The sequence below is a fragment of the Phocoena sinus genome, chromosome 5 (genome assembly GCF_008692025.1).
Source record: "Phocoena sinus isolate mPhoSin1 chromosome 5, mPhoSin1.pri, whole genome shotgun sequence".
Classification (NCBI taxonomy): domain Eukaryota; kingdom Metazoa; phylum Chordata; class Mammalia; order Artiodactyla; family Phocoenidae; genus Phocoena; species Phocoena sinus.
Window position 1 is genome coordinate 43,889,149 of NC_045767.1, and position 23,458 is coordinate 43,912,606.

General features: G+C 42.2%; 1 protein-coding gene across 1 annotated transcript in view; it reads left to right on the forward strand.

Annotated features, from left to right (window-relative positions):
- CD38 (CD38 molecule) overlaps positions 1-22,889 on the forward strand; it is a 40,730-nt gene extending 17,841 nt beyond the window's left edge. Inside the window, exons 2-8 of the mRNA XM_032633201.1 lie at positions 2,098-2,227; positions 4,114-4,249; positions 10,541-10,626; positions 13,482-13,555; positions 15,773-15,865; positions 16,219-16,305; positions 19,606-22,889. Coding sequence (XP_032489092.1) covers positions 2,098-2,227; positions 4,114-4,249; positions 10,541-10,626; positions 13,482-13,555; positions 15,773-15,865; positions 16,219-16,305; positions 19,606-19,660 — 661 coding nt within the window. The 3' untranslated portion in view covers positions 19,661-22,889. The remainder of the gene's footprint in view (positions 1-2,097; positions 2,228-4,113; positions 4,250-10,540; positions 10,627-13,481; positions 13,556-15,772; positions 15,866-16,218; positions 16,306-19,605) is intronic.
- The last annotated feature ends 569 nt before the right edge of the window (positions 22,890-23,458 follow it).

Genomic DNA, 23,458 nt, shown 5'->3' on the forward strand with positions numbered 1-23,458 from the left:
ATATTGGCTATATCCCCATGTTGTACAATACATCCTTGGGTCTACCTTACATCCAATAGTTTGTACCTCCCACTCCCCCACCCCTATATTGCCTGTCCCTCCACCCCACTGGTAACCGCTAGTTTATCCTCTGTATCTGTGGATCTGCTTCTTTTTTGTTGTATTCACTCGTTTGTTGCATTTTTTAGATTCCACTTATAAGTGAGATCATACAGTATTTGTCTTTCTCTGTCTGACTTACTTCACTTAGCATAATGCCTCCATTCATATGGCTCCAAATGGCAAAATTTCATTCTTTTTCATGGCTGAGTAATATTCCATTGTATATGTATACACCACATCTTCTTTATCCATTCATCTGTTGATGGACACTTAGGGCCTTCCATATCTTGGAACTTGTAAATAATGCTGCTATGAACACCGGGGTGCATGTATCTTTTCAAATTAGTGTTTTTGATTTTTTTCAGATATATCCCCAGAAGTGGGATTGCTGGATCATACTGTAGTCCTATTTTTAGTTTTCTGAGAAACCTCCGTACTGTTTTCTGCAGTGGCTGCACCAATTTACATTCCCACCAACAGCATAGGATGGTTCCCTTGTCTCCACACCCTCACCAACATTTGTTGTTTGTGTTCTTTTTGATGATAGCCATTCTGACAGGTGTGAGGTGATAGCTCATTGTGGTAAAACTGTACTTTTTGATGTGGAACGGCCATCAACATTAAAGGCTGCCTTTCTCATCTTGCGTTGTAGCAAAGTGTGCCCATGACTACATTTTAGCAAATATAAGAGCAAATAGCAAGAACATCTTCTAGCACCTGTCCTTAAAAGGCAGCTGGCATGTGCCCATCACTGCGGTTACTTCTCCCTTCTCTTCCTTCTCCTCCTTTCTTGTTCCCTAACCTTTCCTGCTGGCTGCAATGTAGTCATGATGGCTGGAACTGGAGCAGCTATTTTGGACTGAGAAGATGAGTCTCCAACATACACAGGGTGGCTTTGGTGTAAGGCCCTGTGTCTCACAGGTATCCTCTGATTCCTTGGCTTATCAGGAGGAATAATCCACTCGACTTGGCCAGCCTGAGTTGGGAAGGCAAAAGACCCTCTGGAATGGATGCTTTGTTCATGCCCTGCAGGGCCGGAGCAGCCTCAGAGGGAATAGAAAACGAGGAACTCGTCTTTACTGCCCCAGGTTTAGCTGCCTGACCTGGTACTGTACTTGGGATGCCGGGTCCAAAAGCTGGAGTTTGTCCTGATAACCGTGTCTGAGCACTCCCAGTGGAAACCCACTTCCTTCCCTCTAGGAAATGATGGGCTCAGGTGCACTAGTTAACACAGACACAGAAGGGAAGGTCCAGCTGCAATCTTCTCCAGCATCCCTCCCTCCCTTCCATCTCTGCTGCTTCACCAGCCTGCCTTTTCACTGCCAGGGGCTGTTTGGAGAGGACATGGGGTTGGAATTCCTATTTCAGAGACTTTGCTCCATCTTTGGGGCTGGCACAAAGTTCTTCAGAGTGACTTTTTCAAAAACAAAAATCAGATGAGGCCACTTCCATGCTTAAACCTATCCACTGCCTTCCCATGGTAATTAGGTAAAATTTGAAATCGTTTCCTTGTCTGAAAGACTGATTATTTTTGTTGATTTCTCACCACCACTCCCTTTGTTCTTTTCTCACTTCCTCAAAATCAGCAAGTTCTTTTCTGCCTCAGGGCCTTTGCACTTGCGGCACCCTCTGTCTGGAATGCACTCCTTCTCAACATTTAGTCTCAGGGAGCCCTCTCCAGACCAGTGGTCATTGCTTCAATATTCCCCACTGATTTCCTGCATACTTATCATAATCCATACTTATCTCGTTAGCTTATCTTCTTGTTTGTATACTGTCTGTCTCTCTAACCAGAGAGTAAGCCCCACGAGTGCAGGGGCCTTGTAGGGCAGGGAGGGTGATGCTCATCTCATAAAACTCTTGTACACATGAGACGTGATGGTGTATATGAGCCAGCTGGCACACAGAATGTTTTGGGGGGTAATTATGCTCTAAACATATGTTTGAAATCTAATTGTTCATCTTTTATTTTATTTCCCATGTTTTATCTCACAGAGATAGAGACTGCCAAAAGATCAGGGAGGCATTCAGGAATGCATTTATCTCTAAGGACCCCTGCAGTGCGACAGAGGAAGACTACCACCCACTGATGAAGCTGGTGGATCTAACTGTGCCTTGTGACAAGGTAACTGGTCAAGTTATGGATTTAAAAACTGAAGATAAAAGTCAAAGGGAAGAGGTCATGGGACCACTTTTTTTTTTTTTTTGCGGTACGCGGGCCTCTCACTGCTGTGGCCTCTCCCGTTGCGGAGCACAGGCTCCGGACGCGCAGGCTCAGCGGCCGTGGCTCACGGGCCCAGCCGCTCTGCGGCATGTGGGATCCTCCCAGACCAGGGCACGAACCCATGTCCCCTGCATCGGCAGGCGGACTCTCAACCGCTGCGCCACCAGGGAAGCCCATGGGGCCACATTTTGACCAGGATGAGGGAAGAGGAAAATCTGTATATTAGGATGTAGGCATGGTTGGCAGGGAGGGAGCTTGGGGTCCATTGGGAGACCAGGATGTCATTGGGATTTAGAACATCTGGGGACTGGAGGTAAGAGAGAGAACTGGGGACAGAGAAAGAGGAAAGGGAGAGTCGGACAAAAAACAGGCAAAACAAACCTAACACAAACCCCAACCCAATCCCAACAAAAATAATCCACCTTATAGAACTGCAAAACTCTCCCTGACCTCCAATGACGATGATGATGACGACGACAATACCATTTTGCATTTGCTGAGGGCCTTTTCTTGCTTCCAAATGACTTTCTGAACCTTTATCCTGTTAGGTTTTCACAGTCAACTTGTGGAATAGGTAGGTCAGACATCAGCAATCCCATTTCACTAGAGAGAAAACTGAGGCTTGGCAAGTTTAGGTGACCAGTGATTACTCAAGTTTGATGGTTTTGAAAGTGACCAGTTGAAATGTAAATGACCCAAGATTTAGAGCCATAGAGGCCTGGGTTTTAATACATTAATTATACTGAAAAGGTCTGTAATGGAGTGCATCTTTTCTAAAGTCAGTGTTTAGGGTGAAAATTCAATGTGCCCCAAATCATCTTCACGAAGTCCTTAAGACAGCCACACATTACAGTCTCTTCCCATTGTTAGAGCTGGAGCGACTATGGAGCTCCGAGGTGTACACCAAGCCCAAAGCCCAACACAGAGTAGCTGTTGGTAAATCATCACCAGGGGACACTGGCTGAATAAGTGACTGCCCACAGACACAGGACAAACACCATATTTGCATTGTCTCATTTCATCTCAGCATCTCAGGACTTCCTTACAATTATTATCAATACCTTTTACAGATGGGGAAAGTGAGGCTTAGCAATTCTTTGGTTGTCCAAGGTCAGACAGCCAGTGAGCAGTGATGCTGGGTTTCATAAGGCAGCATGACTCCAGGGCCCCGGCTTCAAACCTCCGCTGCCTCCTACTAAGAATGAGTAGATCCATGGAAGAGAAGATTGTTCTGAAATTTGACTTTCTGCACCTTTACAAGGGACCCTGCAAAAACTCACTGTATTTGTTCTTTTCCTTTTTTGGTAAGGGGATAGGGGAATTTCGGGGAAAAAAACAGGGGTTATGGAGCTGTTTAAGAATCAAAGGGCACTTCTCCCAGAAAATAGCACTTAGAAAAAATTGTTTTGCCGAGAACTTTAGGAATTTGGGACTACCTAATGCCTCCCCCAGATGTGTTTGGAGCTTAGGTTTATTATAAGATTTTGATCAGTGGCTTTCAGACTTTTTTCCCTGCAATCCAGAATAATAACTTCATTTTACATCATGACCTAGAGAACACACACACACACACACACACACACACACACACACACACCCTCCACACATGTACTCTCTCTCATTCTCACACATAGAGATCCGTGAAACCCGCAACACCTACTCTTACTATAGGTGATTTATTCTGATGTTTCCTGTGTTTTCTTTCATTTAAAAAGATGCAAATTCGGTGGAGTTTTTTTGACTTAGTAAATTGATCTCAATAATAGATTGTCTTTATTCTCTCTTAGACAGTCTTTTGGAGCAAAACCAAGGAGTTGGCGCATCAGTACACGAAGGTCCGGCAAGAGATGTTCACCCTGGAAGACACACTGCTGGGTTACATTGCGGATGACCTTAACTGGTGCGGAGATGCAGGCTCTAATGGTGAGGATCTGGTCCACTTGGGGTCGCCTGGGGACGTGCAGGGTGCAGGAGCCCTGAGCTCTGCTAGGGATCCCAGAAGACAAGTGTGGAGGAAGGAGCCACAGGTGCCCACCCTGATGGCATCTATACCCTTAATGACAACTGAGGCTCATGTAAAACAGAATTCTGTAGACCAACTCATGTTTTCTAGAAAAATTGACTTCAGAGTTTAGGGCCGTTCATGCTTCCTGATTCCCTCCTTTCTGAGTACAAGAGCAGCTGGCTTCTGAATTGTTGGTGTTTTACTTTCTATAAGGGCATCATTCAGGACCAAAGAATTCTAGAACAGAATGAGGACTCCGAGGGAACCAGGCCAAAGTCCTTGTTCCACAGAACAGCCATAGGGACCACATGCTGGGCTTCTCTGTGTCTAGGGCCAGTGTGTGGTTTTGCCATTGATCAGAGGTCACCTTCCTTGTCCAGAAAGACCCAGAACACCTCACTGAGGGGAGATGTTTTCTACTGAGAAAGCCCGATTGAGATCATTTCACTTCTTTTTTTCTCTTTTTATTTATAATGTGGATATTTTTACTTTATATAGTTTTATTCTTATTTTTATTGCTTTTGACTATTTAAAAAAACTTACTGTAGTAGCTTCTTCAACCCAGATTTGCATTATTTCCAATTACAAAAAAGATGTACTCTTTTTTTTTTTTTTTTTTTGCGGTACGCAGGCCTCTCACTGTTGTGGTCTCTCCCCTTGCGGAGCACAGGCTCCGGACGCGCAGGCTTAGCAGCCATGGTTCACGGGTCCAGCCGCTCCGTGACATGTGGGATCTTCCCGGACCGGGGCACGAACCCACATCCCCTGCATCGGCAGGTGGACTCTCAACCACTGCGCCACCAGGGAAGCCCAAGATATACTCTTAATTGAAAAATACTTGCATATACAGAAATGCATCAAAGTAAAAAGTAAAAATTCCATTTCCCCCACTCCTCAATTTTCATGCTCCTTCCCAGAGGGGGACTGTTGTCAACAATTTGGTACATACCCTGCATTTCCTTGCGCTCATATAAATACATACAGATCTTCCTTATGTCCCCATAAACCCATCATAAGTTGAAAATATCATAAGTCAGGAATGCGTTTAATCCACCTAGCCTACTGTACATCGTAGTTTAGCCTAGCCTACCTTAAATGTGCTCAGAACACTTCCATTAGCCTATAGTTGGGCAAAGTCACCTAACGCAAAGCCTATTTTATAAGGTGTTGAATAGCTTATGTTATTTGTTGAATATTGTACTGAAAGTGAAAAACAGAATGGTTGTCTGGGTGTAGTGGTTGTATGTGTCTTGGTTATTTACCCGCTGGCTGGCGTGGCTGCCTGGGAGCTGAGGCTCACTGCCACTGCCCAGCATCATGAGAGAGGATCAGACCCCATATCACCACTCTGAGAAAAGATCAAAATTCAAAATTCAAATTATGGTTTCTACTGAATGCATATTGCTTTCACACTGTCAAAAAGTTGAAAAATCCTAAACCCAAGCATCGCAAGTCGGGGACAGTCTGTATATTTGAAATGTACACATGCTGTTTTGCAACTTGCTTTATTCATTTTAAATTGGTAGGTATAAATACAGCCATATTTTTTAAAAAGGCCTCATCTTATGTGCTCTATGGACATAATCATAATTTATCTGAACAACCTCCGATTGATGCACACTTAGGTTTTTCAGATGTTTTTGCTGTTACAACCACCATCGCAAGGAGCACTTTTGTACACGCACATGAGTGCACACACACACAGGCATGCTTGTGGAAGTATTTCTGAAAGATAAATGTCTATGGGTGGAATTTCAGTGTGGAACAAATTGTGGTGGAAAGTGACAAATTGTTATTCGAAAGGTGGTAACAATTTATACTCTCAAAATATATGAGATAATCTGTTTACCCAGACCCTCACCAACACTGGACATTAATACTTTAAAAAATGTCTTGCCATTTTGATAAAGAAATAATACCTCGGCTTGTTTTTGCATTTCTTTTGCTGTGAAGCTGAGTATATTTGTATATTTAATGGTGGATATTTCTACTTCTATTGTAAACTGGCAGTTCATATATATTAACCCTTTTTACTGGGATGTCTATTATTTTCTTATTTATAGAAGTTCAATATAAATTAACAATAGTAGTTACTACTTATGAGCCGTTGTTCTATGTGCTGTATGAATATTCACCCATTTAATCCTTCACAGCCCCTGTGATGATCTCATTGTACAAAGGAGGAGTCTGAGGCACAGGGCTGTTAAGTAGGTTGCCGGCTAGTGAGTGGCAGAGCTGGGAGAGACCCACGATTACTGGCTGTAGAACTCATGCTCTTAACCACGTGTCATCCTGCCTGTTTTCTGGCACAAAGGTGGCAAATCTATTTTTCTCAGTTTCTGTTTTTTTTCTAATACTGTTTATATTGTCTTTTGCCACACAGAAATGCAACAAATCTGTCTATCCTTTCCTATTTGGCTGTTGGGTTCCATATTTTGCTTAAATTTTTCTTACTCAAGATTGGAGAGTTTTCTATATTTTCATCTAGTGTTTTTATTTTGTAACTTTTCAATTAATCTTTAATCCAGACTCTTTGCATTTAGAAATATGGCATATAAATATATCTCTCCATTTACTCTTTTTCTTTTTGGTTAACTTCTATAGTTTTTGCCATATTTCTTGCTTTCCTTTTTAAATTTCCCTTATTGCAAGTTAGCTTTTCAAGGTCATTCATTTAACCCTTTTAGCTTAAATGTATTTCCTATAAACTTTGCTTTTAGTTTTATTTTTCAATATACCACGTCAGTTCTTTCTTAGAAAAGATTGGAGAAATTAAAAAATCTATTTCTCATCAGTTTACCTTTTAGAGTTCTTTATTTTTGCTTTCTATTCAACTGAATCCTGTTTAGGTTGTTTTATTCTGTCTACTTCCTTCTCCTTTGGCCTCAATTTTTATTGATTTTAACCTCTTTTCCTTATTTTATTTGCTGCCTTTCTGGTTCCTAATTTTTATATTTTAATTGTTCTATTGTCTGGCTTAAACACTTTTTCCTTAATTTTTTTCTACCTTGGTTTTGCCTTGTTTACTTGTTTTATTATGAAAGTCATAGTTTCTGTTATAAGCTTCTAATCTCTCCCTTTTATTAACTTCTTATTCTGCTTTTTTTATATACTTAATTTATCTTACTTTATTGTAAAATTTCTCTCCTTTTCTTTTTCTCTGTGATGTTCAAATTTTATTTAATGGGCAGGTGGCAAGGGGGAGCATCCTTGTGGGGAGAGGGTAGGTGAAACTCAGAGACTTCTCTCCGGATATGGTTGTGAAGATAAAAGAGCTTTATGTTCATGAAAACCTATGAACAGGGGCACCCTTGTAGCACCTTACAAAATTATGTTCATTTCATCATCGTCAACATTTTTGCATCTATTGGAGATGATTCAAATTTATCTTTTGACTCCGCAGTAATTATTTACATCTGTCCATGGATTTTTTTTCTAATTTGTGCTCTTTTGTTTTTAATGCATTTAATTATTATAAAAACTCCCAGGATTACTTCCTCATCCCCGGAAGTGTTTCTGATCTAGAACTTTCTTTCTGGTCATTGGCAGTCAAGCCCACGTCTGTGGTTATATTATTTTACTGCGGCTGCCGTAACGAGGTAACACATATTGGGTGGCATTAAAACAATAGAAACTTATTTTCTCACAGTTCTGGAGGCTAGAAGTCCTAGATCAAGGTGTTGGCTGGGCTGTGCTCTCTCTGAAGGCTCCAGGGGAGAGTCCTTGGCCTCTTCTAGCTTCTGGTGTTTGCTGGCAACCCTTGGTGCTCCTTGTTTCATGCCAGTCCCTGCCTCCATCTTCACATGGCTGTCTTCTCCCTGTGCGTCTTGTGCTTGTCTGTCTCTGTGACCAAACTTCCCTTTCTTATAAGAAGAGCAGTCTTATGGGATTAGGACCCACCCACCCTAATGACCTCATTTTGACATGATTACATCTGCAAACACCCTTTTCCAAAAAAAAAGATCACATTCCCAGGTACTGGGGGTTAGGGCTTCAACATATCTTTTGGGGGTACACGATTCAACCTATAACAAAGTGGAAGTAGAAAGATGGGTATTTGTGCAGGGTCAGCTGTACGTGTACCCACAGCGGAAGTAGGTGGCTGCCGCATGCCTGACCTCTGGGACACCAAGAGAGGGTTCCAGGGCTTCTCACCCCGCACTTCCCCTACCTGCTGGATGATGCAAAGTTGAGGTGAGACAATCCCAGACTCTGCCTTCATTCTCACTCCATCCTCTTCTGCCATTCCCAATCTGTCACCAACTAGTCATTTACCTATAGCAGTTCATCCTTTCTTTCCTGTGCCTGTTACAACTGCCTGAATCCAGATCACTAAGGCCCCCTCCTTTCTTGCTGGACTGTTGTCGGATCCCAACTGCTCACCCCTGACCCCTTTAGGTCAGCCTCCGTCTGGACACCACAATGGAATTGTTTCTGTCTCTCACTTAAAACCCAAATAGCTCTGTTTGCCTCTAAGATACAGTCGGAATTCCTTGGCCTGGCCTGGCCTTTGTCTTTCATATGTCTCATCTTCCATCTATCCCCTCCTTATCCCTTCTACTCTGGCAGTACAAATCTAAACCCGGTGCCTTTGCACATGCTCTCTCGGCATGGAGCCCCTTTCTCTAGCACGTCTATCTGAAGACTTCTATTCATCCTGCAAAACCAAGTTCAACGTCAACCTTCCCACATGGTGCTGCACACCACCCCCAACCCAAGTTGCTCTTTCTCTGATTTATTTGATTATAGTAGATTATGTGGCCTCTGAAGGCAGGCCCTTTATCTAATTCATCTCTCTATCTCCAGGGTCTAACGCTCAATAAATGTTTGTGTAGTCAAATGCAATGGATAAAGCAAATGTGATATATATATATATATATATATACATATATATATATGTATGTACATATATGTGTATATATGTGTATATATATGTACGTATATATATGTAAATACACACACACAATGGAATATTATTCAACCTTTAAAAAGAAGGAGATCGGGCTTCCCTGGTGGCGCAGTGGTTGGGAGTCCGCCTGCCGATGCAGGGGACACGGGTTCGTGCCCCGGTCTGGGAAGATCCCACATGCCGCGGAGCGGCTGGACCCGTGAGCCATGGCCGCTGAGCCTGCGCGTCTGGAGCCTGTGCTCCGCAACGGGAGAGGCCACAACAGTGAGAGGCCCGCGTACCGCAAAAAAAAAAAAAAAAAAGAAGGAGATCCCATAATTTGTGACAACACTGTGAAACTGGAGAACTTTATGCTAAGTGAAATAAATCAGACAGAAAAAGACAGATACTGCATGGTATCACTTATATGTGGAATCAAAAAAAAAAAAGGTGGAACTCATAAAGACAGAGTAGATAAGTGGTTTCCAGAGGCTGGAAAGTGGAGGAAATAGGGAGAAGTTGGTAAAAGGGTACAAATTTTCATTTATAAGACAGATAAGATCTGAGAATCTAAGGTGTAACATGGTGACTATAACTGTTAACTCTGTATTGTGTAATTGAAATTTGCTAAGAGAGTAGAACTTCAAAGTTCTCATCAAAAAAAAAAAAAAAAATAGAATATGAGGTGATAAGCATATTAATTAACTTGATGGAGAATCTTTTCACAATGTGTATGCATATCAAATCATTACACTGTACCATTTAATTATCTTACAATTTGATTTGTCAATTATACCTCGATAAAAAAATTTAAAAAAATAAATGCTGGTGCGTTAAAGCAGATATCCTTGGAAGAAGTATCACAGAAACTATGTGTTCATGCCTTATGTCTGTGGTTCCTCACTGACAGCTAAGCCTGTCTGGATGGGGCGAGTATAGAAAGACTCTGAGGGCATCTGAGCCTAAGGGTGTGGAGACAGAAGGTGGTGGGGGAGGAAATTATCTCTAATTCTTCCTGGAAGCGGAAATAATACGGGGGGGCTTGTCTCTGTCAGATGAACTTTTGCTGTAATTTCCCAGAATGATGACTCAAAGCTGGTCACTGTGTTCCTGTCTGGGATTTGGAGGGTAAGGACTTGGAAGGGATTCAGGGGGCACTTAGTTAAATTGGGTTGAGATGTGTCCATTCTCCATCCTCCATCTTGGCAGGGATGCCACTGGAAAGCAGCTCCACTGGGATCCAATAGCCCACGAAGAACAGAGATCAATTATACCTTTTCTTTTCCACTTTAATTACTTTTCTGTAAACTATGTCTTTTAGAAATGAACTATCAATCTTGTCCACACTGGAAGAAAGACTGCAGCAACAACTTTGTTTCTGTATTCTGGGACTTGGTGTCCAAAAGGGTGAGTACCACAAGTGAAATTCTAGAATCTTGGAGACCAAAGAGCTTAAGAGGTCATCCAGTAAGTGGTTGGTTTTAACTCATTTGGGTCACAGATCATTTTAGAAACAGAAGTTTAGTATTCTTTCCTCAGAAAAATGTTCATAAGCACATGCTAGAATATTTTCATGTGTAATTTGTGGGCATTCGTGGAAGGTCGCTGAGCTCTATTTGAAGACTTCTTGTTCTTATCCATTTTTTGGCTTTGGTTGCCCATCTCTGGGTTTTTTAAATCCTCTGATCCTGGTATTGGCCAATCTTAGGTTCCTGGGACAGTCTTAATAATCTACATTTGCAGACCGTTTACTGTGTGCCAGGCACAGTCCTCAGGTCTTTACATGGATTCAAATCTTTCATCCTCACTGGAACCCTATGAAGTAGGCACCATGAGTATCACATCCATTTTATAGGTGACAAAATGGAGGTGCAGGTAAATAAGCCTTCTACTAAATGTACACAGGAAGTGGCAGAGCTTGGTGTTTATCCAAATTATCTGACTCCAGATCCAGAATCCAGGCTGGGAAATACCATCCTCCCCGCTATCTATTTCTGACCTCACTCTAAGCTGTCTTTGTGCATATTTATTTTTCTTGTAAGTTGCTTATTTGTAAGCGGACAAGGGAAAAAAAGGGAAAGAAAGGAAGAAAGAAAAGAAATGAATGGAAAACACGGGAGAAAATGAAACTACACTACTTAGAATTCTCCAAAATTAACTCAGACATCGGATGAGCTGGGCGAAGTGAGAACTCACATATGTTAAGTGCATATTCATGACAAGTCCTGGGTCAGTTGTGTCACCTGTGTCATTTTGTTTAGTCATCACAACAGGTGGCACGAGAAGGTACAAATGTCCATGTTCCAGGTGAGGAAACTTAAGAGGTTAAGTGACTCATTCAAAGTCAATGGGCTAGTGAGTAGCAGAGCTGAGAGCCTCACCTACCTTAAGGAGATTCAGGTAAACCCTGGTATGGTTTACCTGAATGCATTCCTTTAACAAATATTTGTAGAGTACCTACTATGTGCTGTGAAAATCAGAGGCACTGCAGAGTTTTTGGTTGTCGTTGTTTGTTTGCTTTTTCTGAGAATAGTTTCTATGTATGTTATCACTCTGTGATCTGTTTGGTGGCAGTGCTGTTGCTGAAAACGTTGAAAGCCAAGTCACATTTTGTATGTGTCAAGCACCTACTTGTGTTCCTCACACTGTCCTTGGGGCCAGGAGCACAGGAAAATGAAGGAAGGTGCTCTACCATTGTGAGCTCCCCTGGGACTGCACCTTTATCTTGGCCAAGTTCTCAGAGATAGATGGATGTAAATGGGCTTCTTTCATCCGACTTGATCTTTTCTTTTTCTGACACCAGAGGCAGTGCTGCTTGGTGGTTTGGATCCCCCCCGCCCCCTCCGTCTCCCCGGCAACCCCCCCACCGGCTCATTTCCTTGCTTCCAAGTGATATGACCTTGGGGCAAACTGACCCAAGATTTACTCTGCAGGGGCTGTTGAGACTTACATAGGACAGGGTTAGTGCTTGGCACCCATTCTGCTGGGTTAGCACTTGTGATTGATAGTAATCGGGCCTCTGTCCTCTGCTCATCACCCCCAGGAGAAAGACCGACACCGCACAGGATTTTCACAGTTCCCTTTCAAATTGTTCAGTAGTGTTTTATCTCCTGCGGAGTAAAGGCCGGATTCCTTGGCAAAGCATTCATGGCCCTCTGTGAACTAACTAATCTACCTAGCTTCAGCATCCACTGAAGTTTTCCCCCAAACATCACTCCTCTCGCAAGCTCCTGGGCCTTTTGGTTTGCGTCTGCCTCGACCTCTACCAGGCAGAATCTGATTCATCCTTCAGGACTTGGCTTCTGTTGTCCTGGGTTCTTCCATACTCTCCATCTCAGAGTATTTGGACTTCCTGCCTCCCCTTTCCCTTGTCTCTTCTCCATGCGTGGATTCTCCCTGGGTGCCCTAGCTGCGAGGCTCCAGCGCTGCAGTGGCGAGCGGGACAGCCAGGCTCACAGCTCTCACAGAACTCTCGGTACCGGTGGCTAACCCCGCGTTAAGCTCAACCTCACAATGCGGTATAGTTGTATAATGTGTGAAGGACACCTGAGCTAGTCCCAGGGATCTGGATGTGCCTCCTGGAAGAAACAAGTATATTGCTTAGTTTTAAAACCCCTTGCTCAAAAATACACACTCATCCATTCCCCGTTTCTCTTTATGCCTTTGCAGGTTTCAGTGTCACCATGTCTCCACGGTTTCTTGTTTCTTGACGTTTTCTTTTTTCTTTCTTCATTTCTCTTACTCCTTACGTGTCTACTCTGCTCCCACTAAATGAAATGTGCAGTGTCTACAGTGCATGGCCCCAAGAAAGTGCTTTTACCTTCCTCCCTCCTCCTTATGTTGCTCTTAGTCATCCGGACTTCCACCTTTTTTTTTTTGGCCGCACTACATGGCATGTAGGATCTTAATTCCCTGACAAGGGATCGAACCCACACCCGCTGCATTGGAAGCACTGAGTCTTAACCCCTGGACTGCCAGGGGGCTCCCTGGACTTCCACCTTCTGAACCGCCAATTTAGCAGTGATGATGTTGAACTTCATTGTTCAGACACAGACTGCAGCAACTGCTTCCAGAAAGCTCTCATGGGAAGCATAATCCCTCCGATGGCTTGGGATGAAAATTACACAGATCTGGCCTGACCGAGCTAGAGCCATACAGGCCATTCCTCCTTCACCAGATGATGCTAAGAGCTGTTTGGGATGGAAGTGCTGGGGCGTGGCACTTACGTTTGCATGCTGAGGAATGGTGTTTCTGTTCTTAAGTTTGCAGAAAATGCCTGTGGTGTGGTCCAGGTGGTGCTCAATGGATCCATCAGTAACGCCTTTGATAGAAAGAGGTACTTATTTCTTTGCATCCTATTTGTAAGGGTTAGCACAGTCTCCTATGGGCCAATTCATCTTTAGAAAAATATGCTTTTCATGTTGAAGGTCAGTACTGAATCCGGGCTAAAAAAGGTAAAATGTTTGTATTCTATGGTGAGCTTTGTCTTTCGAAGTCAACACTTTTGTCTGGTTTCTCCATTGTTTAAAATCCTGCAAAAGTCCTAATGGCCCTTGCACGTGTCCAGCTCCTCCTCTTGGCTTTACGACGCCTGCTATAATCTTCTCAGCTCTCTCTCCCATGACACTCCATCCTGCCCATTTTCCACCTTTGTTCACGCTGCTCCCCCATATGACCTGGCCCCTCCTTCCTTCTGACTGTCTAAAGTCTTACCACCCACGAAGATCTGCCCGACTCCTCTCTCCTCCCTGGACGGTATGAATCCCAAGTCAGCAGTAAGTCTACTATTGGGAACAGCAGGAGTTCTGCTGGGCGTTTGACCTTCATTACCTCTTTGCAGACAGTGTCAGTGGTTTATTATAGTGGTTAAAAGCGGGGACTCCAGAGGTCATGACATCTCACCTATGTGACCTTAGCAGGGCCCCTGTAGTATGTATGTACCTGAGGAGGTGCTGGTGGTATGAAAATTAACTGGGATAATGTATGAAAAATGCTGAGCCCTGTGCCTGACAGAGAAAAGTGCTGGATGAGTATCAGTTATTGTGCTCTCCTTTGTTTTTTATTTTTTTATTAATTTTTTAAAATTATTTAATTTATTTTTGGCTGCGTTGGGTCTTCGTTGCTGCGTGGGCTTTCCTTAGTTGCAGCATGTGGGGGCTACTCTTCGTTGTGGTGCACGTGCTTCTCATTGCAGTGGCTTCTCTTGCTGTGGAGCACAGGCTCTAGGCACGCAGGCTTCAGTAGTTGTGACACGTGGGCTCAGTAGTTGTGGCTTGCGGGCTTTAGAGTGCAGGCTCAGTAGTTGTGGCACACGGGCTTATTTGCTCCACGGCATGTAGGATCTTCCTGGACCAGGGCTCGAACCCGTGTCCCCTGCATTGGCAGGCAGATTCTTAGCCACTGTGCCACTAGGGAAATTCCATATTTTTAATTAATTTTTCTTAGAGTATAGTTGCTTTACAATGTTGTGTTAGTTTCTGCTGTACAGCAAAGTGAATCAGTTATACATATAAATATACCCACTCTTTTTTAGATTTCCTTCCCATTTAGGTCACCACAGAGCACTGAGTAGAGTTCCCTGTGCTATACAGTAGGTTCTCATTAGTTATCTATTTTATACATAGTAGTGTATATATGTCAGTCCCAATCTCCCAGTTCGTCCCACCCCACCTTCCCCTGCTTGGTAACCGTAAGTTTGTTCTCTACTTCTGTGACTCTATTTCTGCTTTGCAAATAAGTTTATCTGTACCATTTTTCTAGATTCCACATCCACTCCTTTAACCACTGACTCTGGTCACACTCATGCCTTCCTTCTCTAACACCCTTCCATACTTAGAGTTTTTACCAAGTTGATTACCTTTCCAGTCTCTCTTCTTCAGTCTTTCCCCGGATAAGTCTGATTGAGAGGAGGGAGCATGTATTAATGTGCCCCAGGCACTCCACGTGCCCCAAATTAATTTTCCTTCTCTCCTCTTTCAATGTTTAATTCCACCAAGAAACGTTTGTCCTTCTGTCTTCTTCTGACCCCAACCTTGTAGGTTTATGGGTACAGGTGTTAACATTCCAGAATTTTGTAATCCGATATTAGGGATCCAAGTACTCGTAACAGGAGTGGTAGAGACTAGTGGGGAGAGTTTAAGGCTGAGGTTAGAGCAGGACATCGGGGTCTTTCAGCGATGTGCTTCTCAGACTCAGAGAGTGAGTTGATCACCCGGCGATTGTTCGGCGCAGGTGCTGATCCAGCAGGTGGTGGCGGGCAGAGATTCCGCAGGTCTAATGAGCTCATTACGTTGGTCTAAGGCCCACTCTTGGAATAGCAAGGACTTAAGGAATCAACATCAATGTACAGATTAAGAATCTTCTTTTGAGAATCTTACTCATTTAGGGTCACACTGAATGGGTAAAGATGTCTGATTTTAATGCAAATCACGGATCGCATCCAAAGGGTAAGTGCTAACCAATGGCACCCCGCCTGTTGGCTTTTCGCAGGGGCTGTGGATGCCCGAAAAATTTCGTCTGGGGTTAACAATGTTCTTTGTCTCTTCCATCTTAGCACTTTTGGACGTGTGGAAGTCCATAACTTGAATCCAACGAAGGTTCATACGCTACAGGCTTGGGTGATCCATGACCTTGGAAAATTTCCCAGGTATATGTTACTACCTTGTACCCATATATTCTCAGGGTTATTTCAGGAATCAGTCCATGAAAGAGTCCACAGTCACAGAAATGCATTGAGAAAGGACTGGCTCAGGAAATGAATGGGGCCTTACTCTACATTTACCCCATTCCAACAGTCTCTTAATTTTATTTCCATGGTAGGTATCTACGTAGTTCACACCTTTGGCTCCCCTGCTGACCTGTGAGCTCTTAGAAGCTACCTCTGCTTCACCTCTTTACCCCAGGGCCTTGACCAGGGCCTGCTACCTGGAAGAAACCAAGAGACTCAGGAAATGTTTGTGAGCTCTTGCTATTTTAACATTTTCTTCTTTTTTTTCCCAGTGACTCCTGCTCGGGTTCCTCCATAAATGATCTGAGATGGATTATAATGCAAAGGAATATCAAATTTACTTGCCAGGATAACTACAGGTAATTGATGTCTTCTTGAAGAAGAAATGGCTGTCTAGCCATCCACAGGCATCTTCCCTTGGGCCTTGATGGTGATCTGGGTGCTGACTTATGGTGAGCTCTGCTCTTCCCCCAGCTCAGCCCAGAAGGTGTTTCCAGCCAGTGGCCTCCTGCTGTCCACCTTCCTTCCTCTTTCTCTTCCTTCCACACCTGACTCAAGCAGTTATTTTCCTGTAAAGCTGACCCAGACTTTGAGGGCATCTTTCCTGGTTTCCCACATGAGAGGCCTGACCCAGAACTCGTAGCTTTCAGAGGAGTAGAAGCACGTTTTGCCATATGCAAAGGATTTATAAAATCCTTGTGATTTGGCATAATTTTGCAGGTGAGGTTTCTTTAGTTGGGTCTCAGTGTAGACGCCTAACACTTGGTAAGTTGCCAAATGGCAGTTTACCAAGCTTTATCATTTTCTAATGAAAAAATGTAAAATCTTAAAAAAAATACTTACCAGTAATACATGTTTATTGGAGAAAAGTTTACATTACGGATAGGTATATATATTTAAAGTCACCTGCAACCCTGTTATCAAAACTGGGACCCCTCTCCCCTCACTATTTTTAAGAAGTTGTGGCCAATACGTAATATAGACAGGGGTCTTTGCTAAAAGCATCTTTGGAAATTTTCCCATATGTGATAGCTTGGAACAAGACAGATGCAGAGAGAAAACTTTTCTTAAGGAATGTAGAAGCTGAAACGTTAGGATACTTTCCCCATCACTTCCCTATCACCTCCCTTTCCCACCAACCATGTCAGAAAAACAGAAGGACAGATTCAAAGAACATTCACTGAGGCCTTTGTCTCTCAAATGACCTGAATTCCCCATCAGTCAGCTGGCTTCTCTCTGGAAACTGCCAGAAAATAACAGAAGCCTTCTACAGCAGTTAGATGGGAAAACAAACAGAACAAAGGAACAACTATAAAAGAAACATGGCAAACATCTGACCAGGTTAAGTTACTCAAAGATACTTTGCATTGAGAAAATGGAATGCTAAAACCTAGGACAAGATTGGGGAATGTAGATGAGTCGTCCCCAACACTCTTTTATCTCTTTTCTTACATTAAGCATTCCCCATTTTTTATGAATGGCCCAAACTGCAGGCTCTGGGTAAGCTCATTCATTCTCCACCTGGGAAGAATAATTAAGCAGCATACCTTCCCACCTGGACTTGTATAGTGGCTCACCTAGGAAGACGTGATTCATAAGCCAGCACCTGTCACTCAGAGCACCAGCTCATGTGACCTTAAACTTGGGGATCATATTTGAAATCCCTGTTGTTTTTCTCCACCCATGAGGTCATGATATACTCGGCATGCCTCCTTGAATTACCAGGAGCCCTTGTTGTGTCTAAGAGTTCTGTGGCTTTGCAAGCTGCTTGTCTCTAGGGGAGCCCAAAGTGAATGTCATGGATATAGATGTAGACGGTAGTTTAAATCACTCCATCCCAAACATACTTTCCGATTCAGCCAAATTTGCCCCGCTGTTTCAGTGTGATTTTTTTAATAAGCAAACAGAATTGTAATTACATTTACATGGATTAGACCTTCTACTGATTCTATTACCTTTTAATAAATCTCATTACTCAGAGACAAACACGATTGACATATGGTTGTATATCCTTAAAGTCATTTTTTCCATACACACACTCAGTTTTGTAAAATATACACAGATTTTCTTTTTTTTCTTTTTTAAATTTTTGTCTGCGTTGGGTCTTCGTTGCTATGTGTGGGCTCCCTCCTTGCGTGGGCTTCTCATTGTGGTGGCTTCTCTTGTTGCAGAGCATGGGCTCTAGGCGCGCGGGCTTCAGTAGTTGTGGTTCATGGGCTCTAGAGCACAGGCTCAGTAGTTGTGGCGCACGGGCTTAGTTGCTCTGTGGCATGTAGGATGTTCCCGGACCAGGGATCGAACCCATGTCCCCTGCATTGGCGGGCAGATTCCCAACCATTGCGCCACCAGGGATGTCCCCAGAATTTCTTAAGATATGTTTTAACCAGTGGAATTAAAAGACTACTTTTTAGATTACTTTAAAAAAAGCAAATAGTCAGGTTGCTTTTTCTGGCTAGTGTGCTCTAGTGGCATATTAAAAAACCCTAAAGGTACATTTCTCCTTTTACGTTATTTCAAGATACTCTGTCTCTATCCTCAATGTGTTATCCAACATATCACAAGTGTGTCCATTTTACTGGAACATTGGATGTGGATATTTATATATCATTGGAGAGAGATTATCTTAACAGCACCATTGCTGCTCCTTTACTAAAATTGACTTCCCAATAAATGAGAAACTAATTAAGCAATGTCTTCCTATTCTCTTCATTTACTGTAAAGCAAAGGTGGCTTCAAAAATCCTAAATAGTCCTCTAAAGATTCCTTTTCTGAAGCATTATTTCCTTAAGGAAGAAGATACTTTTCCCTCCTAGAATGTATTCATGTGGGGAATCTCAGATCACTGTATTGGTGAGGATGGCTTGACTCTCTACTTAGAGCCACTATACCCAACTGGTCATGACAGTTGGCTAGAGATGAGCCTGAGATGGCCTATCCTAGAAATCCAGGGGTACTGGTAGCTGCTTCTAAGCCTCTCGCTCTCTCTCTCGACTCACATTTAGCAAAAACAGATTCAGCTGCAATCTAAGGAACAACTTACCCTGCTCTCCACCCCTCTCCTCCATGTGCTAACCACTCCCATTGGACCCTGTGGCTGTGTTATTTGATTTTTATGAAAGCAAGAGTCATTCACCTGCTAATACTTATCTAGGATTCTTTCTGTGCCAGGGATTGCGGTCCTTTTGCTGATGGCCGCCAGCCATCTCCCAGAGAGTCTATGACCTCTTGCTGCCTGACGCTTAGACCCAACACTTCCTCAGGAAGTTTTTGAAGAGAAAGCAAGTCCTCAGCAGAAAATATGGAGGTCCCTCCTCTTAGGCTGCTGCTTCTGCTGCTTCCTGACTCTCAGCTGACATTCATGGCACATATCTGTGACTTGTGTGAGCCAGACATTTTCATCTCCACATATTATCATCAAACATCAGTTATTTATTTCTATGGCTTTACAAGTGAAATGAAGCTAAATTGGGCTGTACTTTCAGTCATTCACTCTTGGACTTGACCTTTCTCCTTGTCGTCACTGCAGGAAAGAAACTTGTGTGGATGCTAAGTGGTCCATGCGTAGTTTTGTCATTAACAAAGGGGCTTCTTTCATTGGTGAGTTGACCATAGGTGTATTGTACTGACTCTTGATCTCCTTTTTTCCTTTCTCGTCATAGCTCTGGCAAGTTCCTTCAGTGTGTGAAAAAGCCTGAGGATTCATCTTGCAGATGAGCCAGTCTGTGTGGTTGAGGCCCTGCAGTATACATCAAAATGCATGACTCAGGAGACACGCTGGTGGAAAGCTGAGGATTCAGGAGAATTCTCTGTCATAATATCAACACTGGAGATGGGAGCCTTTTCCTCTAGAGTCTTAAAATAACTTATGCTATTGCCATAGTTTTTATTTCGATCTCCTAATAGTCAAGAGAGATTAATTATTGTATAAAATTAGAGTGGAAATTTTATATTATTTCATTTTAATTTTCATATGATGCTTTATGTTATTAATATGTTGGTAACATCCTTTCCATTGAAGAATGACCGCTCCAAGCCTCTCTTATTGGCAGGTCAAGAAAAGTAAATGCCCAGACTTTTCAGAAAAGGTTACATTTCCAAATGAATGACCTTGTTTCAGGATATATTTTTGTACCCTTCCTACAGATAAACTATAAATGCCATGGTTATGGGTCATGTTGGGAAAAATATTCTGTAAGATATAAGCTACCCACATGCTTGGTGCTTTATCTCTAATCCTTCTGATAGCCCTATGAGGTTGATATTATTATCCCCCATTTTTCAAATGAGAAAAAGGAAGTTCAGAGAGTTTATATACTTTTCCCAAAATCATACATTTAGTTCAAGGTAGAGAATGAATTTGAACTCAGCTTTCTTGAACTCCAAAATTCATGTGCTCTCTCTTTCTAGACAGACAAAACCTAATGGACAGCCCTTATGTTCTTTTCCAATAAATAAATGTTGGATTAAATTAAATACAATAGAATCTGAAATGTGATTTTCTAGATGGCTTCAAAACAGATACTTTTTTTGTCCTCTTCCTCTTCCTTCTCCTCCTCATTCTCAGTGTCCTATTTCTGTAGGAGGCAGTTAATATATATATATTTGTTCTTGATGTGACAATTTATTTCTCACTTGAATTTTACCTGATTAGTCTTGCTTGGGGATTATCATTTTTACTACTCTTTCAAAGAACCAACCTTTAACTTTGTTGATTTTCTCTTTCTACTTATTTGGGTTTTGCTTTTGTCTTTATTATTAGAGATATAGATATTCCTTCTAATCTCTTTGGGTTTCTTTATTCAGCTTCTTAAGATGGAAGTTTAGATCATTGATTTTTCAGTACATTTTCTTTTCTTATATGTACATTTTAGCACTATAAATTTTTCTCTGAGTGCTGCTTTAGCTGCAGCTCTTAAAATGTTTGGATATGTCTCTTTTCATGATCATTTAGTTAAAAATATTTTCTGATTTAATTGTTATTTCAAAATGTGTTGCTTAATTTTTAAACATCTGGAGATTTTCTAGTTTTTTGGTTAAAACATAGATGCATTGAGTGAAGAATTAATAAGCTAATTTGAGAATCCTTCAGGGAACCCACTAGGTTTGTTGAAAACAGCATAAATTTTGGAGTCAGACATTCCTGGGTTCATATTTTGGCATCATTCTGTGATCTAGAATGAAGTACCTAACCTCTCTGAAATTCAGCTTCTTTGTCACTTAAATAAGGATTATAAACTTACCCTCATCAAAATGTGGTAAGAACTAAAAAAGATGACAAAAATTGACAGTCTAGCATAGTATCTCGTATGTAAGAAATCACTCACCCAAGGTTGGCTCCTTTCTGCCTGCCCCTGGTTGACAATCCTGTTTCCTTCAGCAGCCCTTACAGCTACAGCCTGTTCTCCACTTAGGTACATCCTTGTGGGATGTAGTCTTGGCTGGACATGAGAATGGATGCTAGGGACCAGTTCTGATTAAGATTCAGGCTTGCCTCCTGCCTACCTGCAGAAAGTCTTCAGAAATAGCTCCCTGCTAATCCACTGGGTAACCTGGCTGTTTTCTTCTCAAGACTCTGCCTTATTGTTGGGGTTGCTTGCTGAGTTCTGGATCCTCACCAGGATACCCCATGAAGTGGCTCCCTGTGTTAGGAAAATTTTGTTCTTTATGTCCCCTTTCAGAGATGAAATGGATTTAGTAAAAATCAATTTGTGAGAATCTTCCCCCAAGAAGACTCATTTAAGTGTTTAAGGTCAAAGCTGGTGGAGACCAAAGAGGAGGCTGGTCCCAAGGCTTCACACGATGCTGCAGAGAGCCCTGAGGAGCCCTGGAGGTGGCTGGGGGCTGAGGTGCTATTTTCTTCTTGCAACACCTTTGTATCTTCATTACCATGATGTTTCATCCCTGCCTCCGCTCTCTCTGTAGTTCTGATTTTGCACCTTTGCCATTGACCATGCACCTCTAGCCCTAAGGACTTTCTGGCCTATGTATCTAAATAGATCCTCCATATTGCTCTTCTTATAAGTGACATCTCTACTGAATTATTGACTGCTTATGAGCCTCATATTTTACTCATAAACCTGCTATGCCCTGTCTCCCCACTTTATTCTTGTTTGCTCTAGGAAATCCTCTTACTATGCCAACTTGTACCCACCATCATACTCACTCAAAGGCTGAGTATGGGAATGACCCAGAACCTAATTTCCCTTTTCCAACTCCTAAAGGCTCTCTATTTTCCTTCTGTGATGGTTTATGACCTTATAATATTTGAGGCACACTTTCAAATAGATTTCTGATACTTGAAAGGATATACATACATACATATGTATGTATAAGTGTGTGTATGTGTACACATACTTTTCTTTTTTTAATATATATATTTGTTTATTTTAAAACACTAGAAATTTATTCAACAAGACTTATTGACGACCTCTGTGCTAAGCACGGTTCTAGGTTTTGGGGATGCTCAAGTTAAATGCAAACAGAAAACAAATAAAAGCAATTGGTATTTTCAGAGTGCTTGGTTTCCACTAGACATTTATATACAAAACATGAAATAAGTGAGTTATATAACATATTAGGTGGTGATGAGTGCTACAGGGGAAAAAAGTGAGGAGGGACTTGCAATATTCAAAAGCGTGGTCAGGGAGAGTGACATAAGAAGCAGGTAAGAGGGGGAGCTCGCTCCTACCTGGAGCTGAGGAACAGTGTTCCAGGCAAAGTGCAAGCGCTCAGAGGTAAGAGCAAGATACACTTATTTGGAAAGAAAGTTGTCCAAAATGGCTGATGGACGCAGAGTCGAGGTGGTGAGAGCTTAGTTCAGGGAATTGGGAGTGGAGAGTCAGATTATTTTGAGCTCTGTATCCTCTAATTCAAAGGATTTTAAATTAAATCTGAGTGAAAAGTCACTGAAGGTTTGTGTAGGGGCTTGAAAGGCTGGCGCTGATGTGGTTAATAATATTGATATGTTAAAAAATTTACAAAAATTACAAAAACTTTGACAATGCTTTGGAAAGAATTGAAGAGTGACTCTGAAAGCCTTTTTAGCCACGTTATCTTATTAGTGGTATAAAAAAGGACTCAGACTTCCTGTTTAATGCTTTATGTAATAGCAAAATGCAAAATATCCTATTTCATCCAGGAAGAACTTGATTTTCCTCTCATGGTGGAAAGCAAAAATATCTAGAAAACTATATGGCAGTAAAGTAAAATGCAGTTCTTTCTCAGAAAATACTGCTTTAAAAGTAATTGAAAATACTGCTGCAACTGTAAAGGGAAGAGCATGTACACACACTTTTGTGTTACAAAAAACAGTGTCTCTCAATCCACAGTGATGCTGCATTCAGTGGGTCTTTCTTTAGCCCCATGTCACTGATTATGTTGTTCTGTTTCATGCCACATCTGTGTCTCTTATAGACCTGGCAGACAAGGCCAAGTATATATCAAATATTTTGGCAAAACACATTCTTTCTTTGGCTCGACAGCTTTCTGTGCATTTTAGCTCTTGTTGGAAAC